We start from the raw sequence: 11,746 nt of genomic DNA on the forward strand, positions 1-11,746 counted from the left end.
CCCAAATCGCAGAGACATTTCTCAAATACCATAGTTCCAAGAGCACAAGGTAGTGTAAAGCATCCTGGATCCTCTAACTTCTCTGGAACATCAAGCCTTTGGATGATGGCACTGCACTCATGGGTAAGAATCATCATGCTTTCCATTTCCTTCTTCTTTGCAGCAACAACATCTTTCAGGAACTTGTTGTATTGAGGAATCAACATGAAAGCATCGATGATGGGCATTGCAACCTGAGCTTCACTCATTTGCTTGTCAAACAAAGCCTTGTACTTCTCTAGCAGCTGCCTCTTGAATCTACCAGGGAATGGTAGTTTGGGTTCATAGGGAGGAGGAACAAAAGAATTCTCACTTGCTGGAGCAAGAACTTCACCATCCTTCACTGTTTTCTTCTCTTCCCCAACCTTTCCTTTACCCTTGGCTTCCACAATCTTCTCCAAGATTTCATCATTGATTTTCTCATCAACAATCACCACTTCATCATCTAAGTTGATGGCCACCTCCTCACCTAGTTTCCCAGCATCCCTGGTGATGGTTGTAGGAGGTAACTGTTTACCACTCCTAAGGGTGATAGCTTTGGCCTCCTTGGGGTTTTGGTCAGATTTTCCAGGTAGAGATCCTGGCTGGCGAGTCTGGTGAGTGTTCATGGAAGCAAACTGATTCTCTAAATTCTTGACTGTAGAAGCAAGATGTGAGAACTTATTGTTGAGCTCATTGTAGCTCCCATCAATCTTGGAATGAAGGTTTTTCAACTCATGTCCAACATGCTTCTCACTTCTAGTCTGAGACTCCAAGATTTGTTTCAGCAGGGTGTCAGTGCTGCTCTCTTGAGGAGCAGAGGAACCAGATGAGGGGTTTTGATGAGGTTGATAGCTGCCTTGCTGGTTGTTTCGAGGCGGATAACCACTCTGTTGGTTGTTGGGGTAGGATTTCTGTTGGTAGTTGTTGTACTGAAAGTTGGGCTCTTTTTTGTACCAGTTACAATTGTTGTTGATGAAACACAGCTCTTCCTGACCTTCCAAACCCTCAACCTCATGGACAACAGGTGGTGTCTCTAGACTTGGGTTACCAACAAAGTGCAGCTGCTCTTGTGTGGCTTTATCAGCAAGGAGGATGTCTATCTTATCCTGTAGAGCTTTCAACTCCTTCCTCGTCTGCTTATCATCTGTTCGGCTGTTTCTGTCGTGGTCTCCACTGTAGACTGCATCACTCTTTACCATGTTGTCAACTAGCTCCTCTGCATCTTCCTCAGTTCTCCCCAAGAAGAACCCATTGCTAGTTGTATCCAGTCTGGCCCTGTACTTAGGAAGAGCACCACGGTAGAATGTGCTCAGTAAGCTCTCCTTAGTGAAACCATGGTGTGGCATTGAGCTTGGTAGACCTTGAATCTCTCCCAGGCTTCACTGAAGCCTTCCAAGTTCTTCTGTTGGAAACTGGAGATCTCATTTCTCAGCTTAGCAGTTCTTGAGGATGAGAAGAATTTCTCCAAGAATGCTCTCTTGCACTCATCCCAAGTAGTGATAGAGTCGCTGGGTAGAGACTTCTCCCACTGACGTGCCTTATCCCCCAAAGAGAAAGGGAATAACTTCAGCTTTAAGGCATCCTCTGACACATCATTGGTTTTTGACAACCCACAGTAGCTGTCGAACCTGTCCAAGTGATCGAATGGGTCCTCTAAAGCCAAGCCATGATATTTGTTATTCTCGATCACATTGAGGAGTCCGGACTTGACCTCAAAGTTGTTGGCTGCCACAGCCGGTGCTCGGATTCCCAGTCTGTGACCATGAATGTTGGGCCGGTCATAAGTACCAATGGGTCGAGCTGCCCGCGGTTGGTGTTCTGCCCCTTGCGATGGATCTGCCATATCAATATCCAATCTGTGCAAGTGGGCTTGTTGTTCTTCTTCTCTTCTAGCTCTAGCACACTCCCTCTCGAAAGCTCTGATGTCTGCTACTATTGGAACTAGGTTTGATGGACCTCTGCTCCTCAAGTTCATACACCTGAAAGTGAAAGGTAGGTGAAGAAGAAAAATCAGTAACAAAACAAAATTAAAATGACTTAGTCTCAAGTAAGTGACTAAATCTCAATGTTCAAATCTACTCAGAATTTGGCAACGGCGCCAATTTGATGTTAAGAGTTTTCAAGGCTCCTAAGACAAATGTTGTAGTATAGTGATTGTCGAACCAGTTCTGAGGGATATCAAAGCACTGAGAATGCAAGTACTCACTTAATCTAAGTGCAACCAATGATTTAGATGGGTTTTAAGCTATGACTAAAACTAGAAAGCAATAACAGAATGATACTTTCTTGACTAAGGGAAAAGAGAACTCATGGGCATAGGGATTAGACCTTGGGTGATCAAGTATCGAACTAATGATGGCAAATGATCAATCAAACTATCAACCTTAAGTCTAGACACAATTCTAAGCAAGCTCTATCTCTAGATGAATGCTCATTTGCTAACATATCTCAAACATCAAATGTCTTTGGTTGAATAATATGAAAGCAATCATTACTAACAAGTCTATTAGCTATCTTAGCATCTTTAACAACAAATGTCTTTGGCAAAGTATACTAAAAGCCTAGGAAAGTTGTCTCAGGCATTTCATCAAACACCTTTCGGGTGGGAAATGCCTATTGATCAACTTTTGAGTGGTCAACTCAGAAGATGCATTAAGAATACTCTACTAGCAAGGAACAAGAATGATCTACACTAAAACATCCTAGAACTAACCTAATCACCCTTAATCTCCCTAACCCATGAATTCAAAAGGTGATTACTCACTAATCTCCATGATTCCTCTTAAACTCATATTGGATTTCAGATTAATCATGTAGAGAAATAGATAAGAAATCAACAAGAACACAAGAACATAACAATCAAAATCCAAGAGATGAACTTCTCAAGAGAGTTTTTGTGTATTTCTCAATAGATCCAAAGATAATCTCCTGGTGGTGGCTTCCAGAGTATTAAAACATAGGTTTAGAAAATAAAAACGTGCATAATGAAATGACCAAAAGGCCCTTGAGAAAACATGAATTCGGCCAAACAAATAGACGTGGAGCGACCTCGGCACGTCGCTGCGACAAGTCGCTCCGGCCTTCGGGAGCGACCTCAGTGGGTCGCTCTGAGAGGTCGCTCCAGGCTTCGCTTCGTGTCGTCTCGCCATAGAGACGCGAGCGACCTCGGGGTGTCGCTTTGGGAGGTCGCTCCGAGAGGGGTGTGAGATGCGAGCGACCTTGGTGCGTCGCTCTGGGCAAGTCGCTCTGGGCTTCCAACGGGATGAATATGGCGAGTGACTTCACGGGGTCGCTCCAGCTAGGTCGCTCTGAGAGGTCGCTCCAGGGTCATCTAAGACGGTTCGGAGTAACGAGAACGCGAGCGACTTCATGGCGTCGCTTTAGGAAGGTCGCTCTGAGAGGTGGGACACAGCGACTTCGTGATGTCGCTCTGGGAGGTCGCTCCCATGCTCTGCTCGTTTAATGATCACCTATTTCACCTCCTTCGAGCTCCAAATGCATCCAAATGTCCCCAAGAACTCCATGTGGCACTCCAGTACCTAATAGAGACTCATGTATGCAAAATGGAACCTAAACATGTCTAAATCCTAATCTCTATGATGAAAATATTTATGAATGAATGGATAAAACAATGCAAATATGCAAGATATCACTAAGGGTCACGTACGAGAGAGTCTGAGTCCTTGCGCCGTCCCTTCCTTACTTATCCCGAAGAAAGATGGATCGTGGAGGATGTGCGTTGACAGCAGAGCTATAAACAAAATCACAGTGCGATACAAATTTCCTATCCCACGACTAGACGATCTGCTGGATCAGATTGGTTCTGCGGGCATATTTTTGAAACTGGATCTTAAGAGTGGATATCACCAGATCCGAATTCACCATGTGGATGAGTGGTAAACAGCGTTTAAAACGCGCGAAGGCTTATTCGAGTGGCTAGTGATGCCTTTTGGGTTATCAAATGCACCCAGTACATTCATGCGTATCATGAATCAGGCCCTGCGCCCTTTCATTGGGAAATTTGTCGTCGTTTACTTCGACGATATTCTGGTTTTCAGCGAGTCACTTGAGGAGCATATCGACCATTTGCGGCAAGTTATGGAGGTCTTTCGACGCGAGAAGCTTTTTGTGGCTAGCCAGAAATGCGAGTGGGGTGTTGACCAAGTACTATTTCTTAGTTACGTGGTCTCTCAGAAGAGATTATCGATGGACTTAAGCAAGGTTGAGGCGATTCGAGCATGGCTGGTTCCTAAGACTATTTCAAAGATACGCAGTTTCCATGGTCTTGCATCATTTTACAGGAGGTTTATCTCGCATTTCAGCTCCATCATGGCGCCTTTAACAGAGTGCATGAAGGGTAGGCAGTTTGTGTGGACTAAGGAGGCAGGCGACGCCTTCGAGCTAATCAAACAAAAGCTCACAACGGCTCCAATACTAATTTTGCCAGATTTTTCTGTGATGTTTGAGCTCAATTGCGACGCTTCTAAGATGGGCATTAGCGCCGTTTTCGGTCAGAATTCACGCCATGTTGCTTTCTTCAGCGAGAAACTATCGGGAGCGCGTAGTCGTTATAGCACTTACGACGTCGAATTCTACGCCATCATCCAGTCCATACGCCATTGGAGACACTATTTGGTGTATCGCGACTTTGTTCTTTTCACTGATCATGACGCATTGAAACACTTGGATTGTCAGGTTAAAGTCTCGGCACGACATGCTAATTGGATTGCCTATTTGCAGCAGTTCACCTTCACCATCAAGCACAAGTCGGGTAAACTTAACAGAGTCGTCGACGCTCTCAGTTGCAGACATAGTTTGTTAACCACGATGCACACAACAGTTGTTGGGTTCGCTTCTTTCTCTGAGCTATACGAGTTTGATCCTTACTTTGGAAAGGTTTTAGAAGAGGTGAAGGCAGAGACTCGTAGGGACTTCTCGTTGGTTGATGGGTTTCTCTTTCGAGGTTCCCAGTTATGTCTCCCGGACTGCAGCCTACGTCTCTGCGTCATTGATGAACTGCATAGAGAGGGTCACATTGGAAGAGATAGGACGCTACAGTTGGTGTCGTCGTCCTACTATTGGCCATCGCTAAGGAGAGACGTCGAGCGGTATGTTCAGAGGTGCCATGCGTGCCAAATGGCTAAAGGCCATGCCTCAAACGCGGGCTTATACCTTCCACTACCAATCCCCACACAACCGTAGACCAACTTGAGCATGGATTTCGTACTAGGGCTACCACGCACACAGAGAGGAAATGATTCGATCTTTGTCATCGTGGATCGTTTTTCAAAAATGGTCCATTTTATTCCCTGCAAGCGAACGACAGACGCGGTTCGAGTCGCGCAGTTGTTCTTCGCTAAGATTTATCGGTTCCACGGCCTTCCAGAGTCAATTTTCTCCGATCGTGATACACGGTTCCTCAGCCACTTTTGGCGTTCGTTGTGGAAACTCATGCGCACTAGTCTGGACATGAGTACCGCATATCATCCCCAGTCTGATGGCCAGACAAAGGTTGTTAACCATTCTTTGGGTAACATGCTTCGTGCTCTTATTGGAGATAACATTAAGGCTTGGGAGTCGCGTCTCTGTCAAGCAGAGTTTGCTCACAACCACGCCGTTAACCGAAGCTCAGGGTTCAGTCCCTTCAATGTTGTATACGGAGTGCTGCCTCGCTGCCCTTTGGATTTGGCTCCCCTGCCTGATCAGAAGTGCATTCATGGGTCAGCGGCTGATTTTGTGTCATCACTTCAAGACGTCCACAGAGGGTTACGCAGAACCTGGAGGAGTCTGCGCAGAAGTACAAGGCGCGTGCTGATCTTCGGCGACGAGAATTGCTCTTTGCTCCTCGCGATCTGGTCTGGGTGGTGTTGGCAAAGGACCGCCTTCCAGCACATGAGTACAACAAACTGCGCTCCAGGAAAATTGGCCTGGTTTGAGTCTTGGAACAGATCAATGCAAATGCTTACCGCATCGAGTTACCAGATCATATCAAGACAGCTAATGTCTTCAATGTTAAGTACCTCTCTAAGTACGCTGGTGATAACGACCTTCAAGATTCAGAGGTGAATCTTCTCCTACCTGGGGAGACCTGATGCAGCGCATCCCTTCCTCTCCACATCCTTGCGACCGTTGCCTCTTAGCTGGGGAGGGAATCAGTTTCGTTTATTAGATTCAGTAGTTAGGATTGCATTAGTAGTTGGGCTTTTCTTAGGACGTTATAATTATCTTTACAGTTAGTCGTCTTTATCTCCTAGGTTTTAGGATCTCTTTCATGTATTTATACGAACTTGTAAAGTGAGCTGAGATCACGCTTTATTCATTAATCATAAGAACTTCTAGTTCATCTCTTCTCTTGATTTCGGCATTCTCTCGTGAATCAACGATCTCAGAGCTTGTCGTTGTTCGGGTATTCTCTAGATTAAACGAACTTCGTATTTTATAAACTTGTGCTGCGCCAGGATGTCTGATCCAGATCCCTTGGCCGGAGCGATTGACCAATTTTGAGTGTTGAGGTCAAAGACGTGAAGGTCGTTGGTATTGAACTCGCCACCGAAAGCGTAGAGCTCATCCCCGACCACAGCTATGCCGTGTGAGCTTCTGTCACTTAGTGTATTTCCTCCTTTCTGCTCCACCTATTAATCAAAAACATGATGACGGTAGCAATGTTTATTGCTGCTTTATGGATCATATTGCTTCAAAAAACTTCATAATTTTTTTTGAAACAATGTTAAATTAATTCAAATAAAAAAAACTGATTCATAATGAATTGTGGCTATGTTTTTAGCACTCTAGCTTTCATCAAAAACTTCGTATTGATGTAAAAGAACTCGTCAACTCGGCATACGGCTTTTTTAGCAAAAAAAAACTCGGCATACGGCTTTGTTTTAGTTAATTATATTATAGTCCTGAGCCATCTTTTAGAGGTAAAACTGTAAAGTATATCAGTTTATTTTAAATATTAATGTATATATTACGAATATGAATGTTTCTCTCGGACAACAATATGAATTTGAGAGAAAATAACTCAACATTTTAAATCAAATCCTTTTTAAAAGGCTTTTAAATCAAAATCCTTCGTAAATTAAATAATATATTATTGACGAAACAAATGTTAAATAATACATATACCTTGATCCACTCGCCTTGCAAAGTTGGAGCTACAGCTGCGATCTTCAAGCTTCGAGTAGAGATGTGCGAGGCCTGACGGAACTTTTGCGAAGCATGACGAACTTGAGTGAGCGAGGCGGGACAGAACTGGTGTGAGACAGAGTGAATATGAGTGAATTTAAAACATGGAATATTCATCTTCTTCTTGCAATAGAAGTCACAAAAGTGTTTGGTTTTTGTTTGTAACTTCTTTTGCTGTTCTGCTTGTTTGTGTCCCTCAGCTTCTCTTCATGTCGTTCTATTTATAGGCTAACGTGCCCTAACCCTTTTGAATACCATGATTAACCTCAGTCTCTTAACTGGGGTTCTTAGCTTCGGTTAAGAAACGGTTTTTAACTTTTCTTAGATTATAACTAAGAAAATCTAAGAACCGTCTCTTAAATAAGAGATATAAGAGCCGTCTTTTAACCGAAAAATGTAAAAAAAAAAAAAAAAACTAAAAGTATCAAATCATGAGTTAAAAACCCCTGATAAGAGACCGAAGTTGCATTGGATCGGAGGGCTGTGATTGCACGCATTTAATATTAATCACGTTAAGCGTTCCATAACAGTTGAAAGCAGAAAATATTTTTGCTAGTTTTATCGTGGCAGCCTGATGGACAAATAATTAATAATCTCATTGTGCATGATTAAGATGAGAACGAGGCGTTAACTCAGTTATTTATCGAGTAAGCTAGCTTTTTTGGATGGTTATTATCTTTGGGATTAGTCGAATCCAATTACCTTATCGAGTAGTATATGTGGCTTTCGAAAAACCTTTTTTGAAGAAGAAGATAGAAAATTGAACTTAAATTCTTGGTTTTATGCTGGACGGTACAAAAAACAAGACCACCCTGTTTCTTACTCGCTCAGTTTTTATGACAACTATCCACGAAGCTGTCCACGAACTGGTTTGAAGGGGATAATAGTAATCTCACTAGAATCATCAATGATCAAAAGGAAAATGTGGAACTGGATGTTCAAGTTAGCGGACTGCTCGCTGGGTCAAGTAAACAGAGAGAAGAATCAAGCAGCAGATATCTTATAAAAAAAAGTTATGATTCACATACATTATCTGCTATATTTGATATTCCACCTTGTTGGTTGATTGAATATATGTATTTCCCCTTTACTATCTAATAAAATTTAATGTTGTCCCAAAAAAAGAAGCTGTCCACGATCGCTCCAACAGAAACCGAGATCTCTTCATCTTTGGCATACGTCTAATAACAAATACCTGATGCATAAAATATTCATCAAAGCCTTAACACAGTATGTATATTAAATTTTGATTTATGTACAATATTTTATTGATTGCTTAAGTTACAAAAAAAAAAAACTAAATCTAAACCGAATTAAATTAGTAGCATCATTTTTATATAGTTTGACACAATACGCCAGCTTTGTTGGAAAATGCTTTTTAAGAACGCCAAAATGTAGTTTAGGTTAAAAATATGATTTTACAAAGAAGAGACAAAAAAAATTATTTAATTTTAGAAGATATATTTTATTTTTGAGAAACAAAATAAAAAAAATCCTTTTTTTATAGTTGTATCATCTCAAGTTTATCAAGTTTATAAAGATATCATCGTTTTATTATTTAATTAAATCTTGATCTTTTAAAAATATATTATGTATTCCATGTTTTTAAAAACATTTTTAGAAATATTCAATTCTTCTTCTAAACATTATTTATAGAAGACAAATGTTTTCAGTGGTATGATTTATCTTACATCAAATAGAAAAGAATTAACAATATTATTTCAAATATAGAATAACAATATTAGATGACAAAAAAAAAAAGAATAACACTATTCATTTATTCTGTTTTAAAATTAATTTTTTTCTTTACAAAAATTGTACATTTTCATATTTTTTCATTTCCCAATTAAATAAAATTATATATTATACTTTTTATATTTAAATATTATGTTTAATGTGTTTTTTTATATTGTAACAAAATTTTAATTTTAAAATAATCATTTAGTTTTAAAAATGTTACGATTATGTTGGCATATTATTACAAGACAAAAAATCAACATTTTAAAAGTTATAGATTATATAATATATTAATTAATATATATATACTTAGAAAATTTACAAAAAAACAACATTTTAAAAGTTATAGATTATATAATCTATTAATTAATATATATATACTTAGAAAATTTATTTGAGTAAAAAGTAATTATTGGAGAAAACACTTTTCTATTTTGAATATTTTGAGTACTCTGTTTTGGGAATAAAATATAGAAATAAAATATAGAAATAATTGTTAGTTTTACACCTTAGCGGTTGTTAAATATTTCTACAATTTGTGGCTTTTGTTAAATATATTCTTAACTTCTTTCGTGGACCGCACAGACACTGTCTAAAGAGCAACGTTCCATCATACTCACCTATCACGGGATCCACTCTAGGAATCTTTGGCATTTTTAACAGGAGTAGCCGAGTAGACTTAAATGTCGGGGAAAGCTGTGTTTCTATTTTACTACAGAGTTGGTAGTAGAAAATGACTACACCTTTTTTTTTTTTTAAATGACTATACTTTCAAATATATTAGTACAATGATAAGCTAGGAAAAAAATAATGAATCTGGAATAGAAAATCAAATATTTAGTTAGCGTATAACAAATATTTTGATCATATTAGAATTTTAATCTTAAAATAACATTTTGTTGACAAAAATGCACACCAAGATATTAATTTATCAATGCAACGTGTTTGGGAGATAACGGTCACATTCACGCGGCTTGGAGAATTAAGGTTGTATCGATAGCGCACGAAAAGCAACAACGTCTGTAAATTGTATGTCATCTCTTCAACTACTCCGAGTGGTCCTCGTGAATGTGATTGCATACAAACAAGGCAGTACAAACATATAATTAATGCTAGTTGTCATCACAACTACACTATTAGCCCACGTGTTGTTATATATTTTCCTGCGTGCCTGTGCCTGCACTTGGACGTAACCAACTTTTTTTTTTTGAGAATGATATCCAACTTTTTTTTTTTTGAGAATGATATCCAACTTTTATAAGTGTAGAAATCTAAATGCTAAATGGTAATGCTAAACGTAAATGGATTTGGATTCAAATTTATAAATGTATATGGATTATGTGAGGAAAACGCACACTACCAGCTATTAAAAACAACGCACACAACAATAACATGTTTATGCAACTGAGAAACAATCTAAAAAATTTATTTTGCCAAATCACAATCTAAGAGTTAAACTGTATATTTTTTAGGTTGCTTTATCCTATAAAATCCAAACTCGTATTTTTCACCTTTTTGTTATATTATTTGTAGCAGAAAATAATAGCATGGAAATAAATAAAACTGAAAGTGGGAAATAGCATTCGAAATTGTGCATAACGTGATTATATAAGAATATGTAGCTTATCATTGTAACAACTTCGAGTGTTCATCAAATTATAATTAGGACAATTAAACTATATAGAAACACATCAGCCCTCAGTACACACGATTTGGAGAGAAAGGAATGGGAGAAAACATGGAGAAACACATCAGCCCTCAACTATTCTCATTAAGTTAGAAAGCCCTTTTTCAAAAAAAAAAAAAAAAAAAAGTTCATTGATAAGGTACTGGTCCTCTATAGAATCTCGTCACTCAATAAGAGTCTCCGATATGAGAACTTTGAGAAGGCCATGCATGACGACCTGGTTTGGTTCAAGATGAAGACCTGCAATTTTGATGCAGTTTTGTTCTGTTTTCAAATTGCATAACAGCTCTCTTACTCAGAAACATCAAACCTAATGCTACTAAACATGTTGTAAAATATATATATATATAAACCAGTGGTGGTAGTCCACTGGCGCTTGAGGGAATAAACCCAATACGGCGAATCTTGGTTCGAACCCCGCTGGCCACACGGATATGGGCTATTGCTTTCGGCTCATTTGAATGCCCATGAAAGGGTCTATCTGTGGGTTGTACCTCCACCCGGAGGTTAAGTCTGTGTCTTTAATAGATCCGGATTTAACCATTTTTCAGTCAAAAAAAAAAAAATATATATATATATATATTATTTTTTTTAAGAAAGGGTTTAAGAGAAATATACTTTTGAGATGAATAAATTTAACATTCTTTAAAAAAATAAATATGTAAAATATAACCAAAAGAAAACCTTCAACCAAAGAAAAATGTAACAAACACGGATAAAATTAAACTAAGAAAATATATCTCTTTTGAGTAACAAGAGGCTATTGGGCAAAACTTCTGGTATTGGGTTAATTTTCTGGAAGTGCCAGACCTCATTGCTACCCATGAATATGATTGCAAACAAACAAGGCAGTACTAACATATAATGACTGAGATTTGTTAGTTGTCACAACCACACACTTCGCCCACGTGTTACATATTTCCTGGGATGTAATAATTTTAAGTTTTTAACTGATTCAACATCTAATACAGAAAACTTTTATAAGTGTAAGAATGTAAACATTAACATATACATTTGATTATGGCATTTGTGAAACTCTTTTTTTTTTTTTTTTTGATAACTTTGGTGTGATCCCAAAGGTTTTCTAGGTCCAAAGACTAATCACTAAAAGAC

At 38.8% G+C, this 11,746-nt stretch overlaps 1 protein-coding gene and 1 non-coding gene across 2 annotated transcripts; one reads left to right on the forward strand and one right to left on the reverse strand.

Annotated features, from left to right (window-relative positions):
* Positions 1-1,350: 1,350 nt before the first annotated feature.
* LOC125589365 lies at positions 1,351-1,456 on the forward strand. Its single transcript, XR_007325555.1, has one exon. It is a non-coding gene; the product is annotated as a small nucleolar RNA R71 (small nucleolar RNA).
* Positions 1,457-6,316: 4,860 nt separating this feature from the next.
* Positions 6,317-7,619, reverse strand: LOC106348448 (epithiospecifier protein). The gene is made up of 2 exons (XM_013788186.3): positions 7,150-7,619; positions 6,317-6,653 (listed from the first exon to the last, which is right to left on the reverse strand). The coding sequence occupies exons 1-2, from the start codon at positions 7,324-7,326 to the stop codon at positions 6,435-6,437; spliced, it is 396 nt and encodes a 131-aa protein (XP_013643640.1). The 5' UTR covers positions 7,327-7,619; the 3' UTR covers positions 6,317-6,434.
* Between the last annotated feature and the right edge of the window lie 4,127 nt (positions 7,620-11,746).

The sequence above is a fragment of the Brassica napus genome, chromosome C6, assembly GCF_020379485.1.
Source record: "Brassica napus cultivar Da-Ae chromosome C6, Da-Ae, whole genome shotgun sequence".
Lineage (NCBI taxonomy): Eukaryota > Viridiplantae > Streptophyta > Magnoliopsida > Brassicales > Brassicaceae > Brassica > Brassica napus.

Bases quoted from the DNA above. Each gene is read 5' to 3' on its own strand.
- LOC106348448 (XM_013788186.3), bottom strand. From the start codon at position 7,326: ATGAATATTCCATGTTTTAAATTCACTCATATTCACTCTGTCTCACAC. The intron at 6,654-7,149 runs GTATATGTATTA...TTTGATTAATAG, and splicing joins TGCAAGGCGAGTGGATCAAG to GTGGAGCAGAAAGGAGGAAA.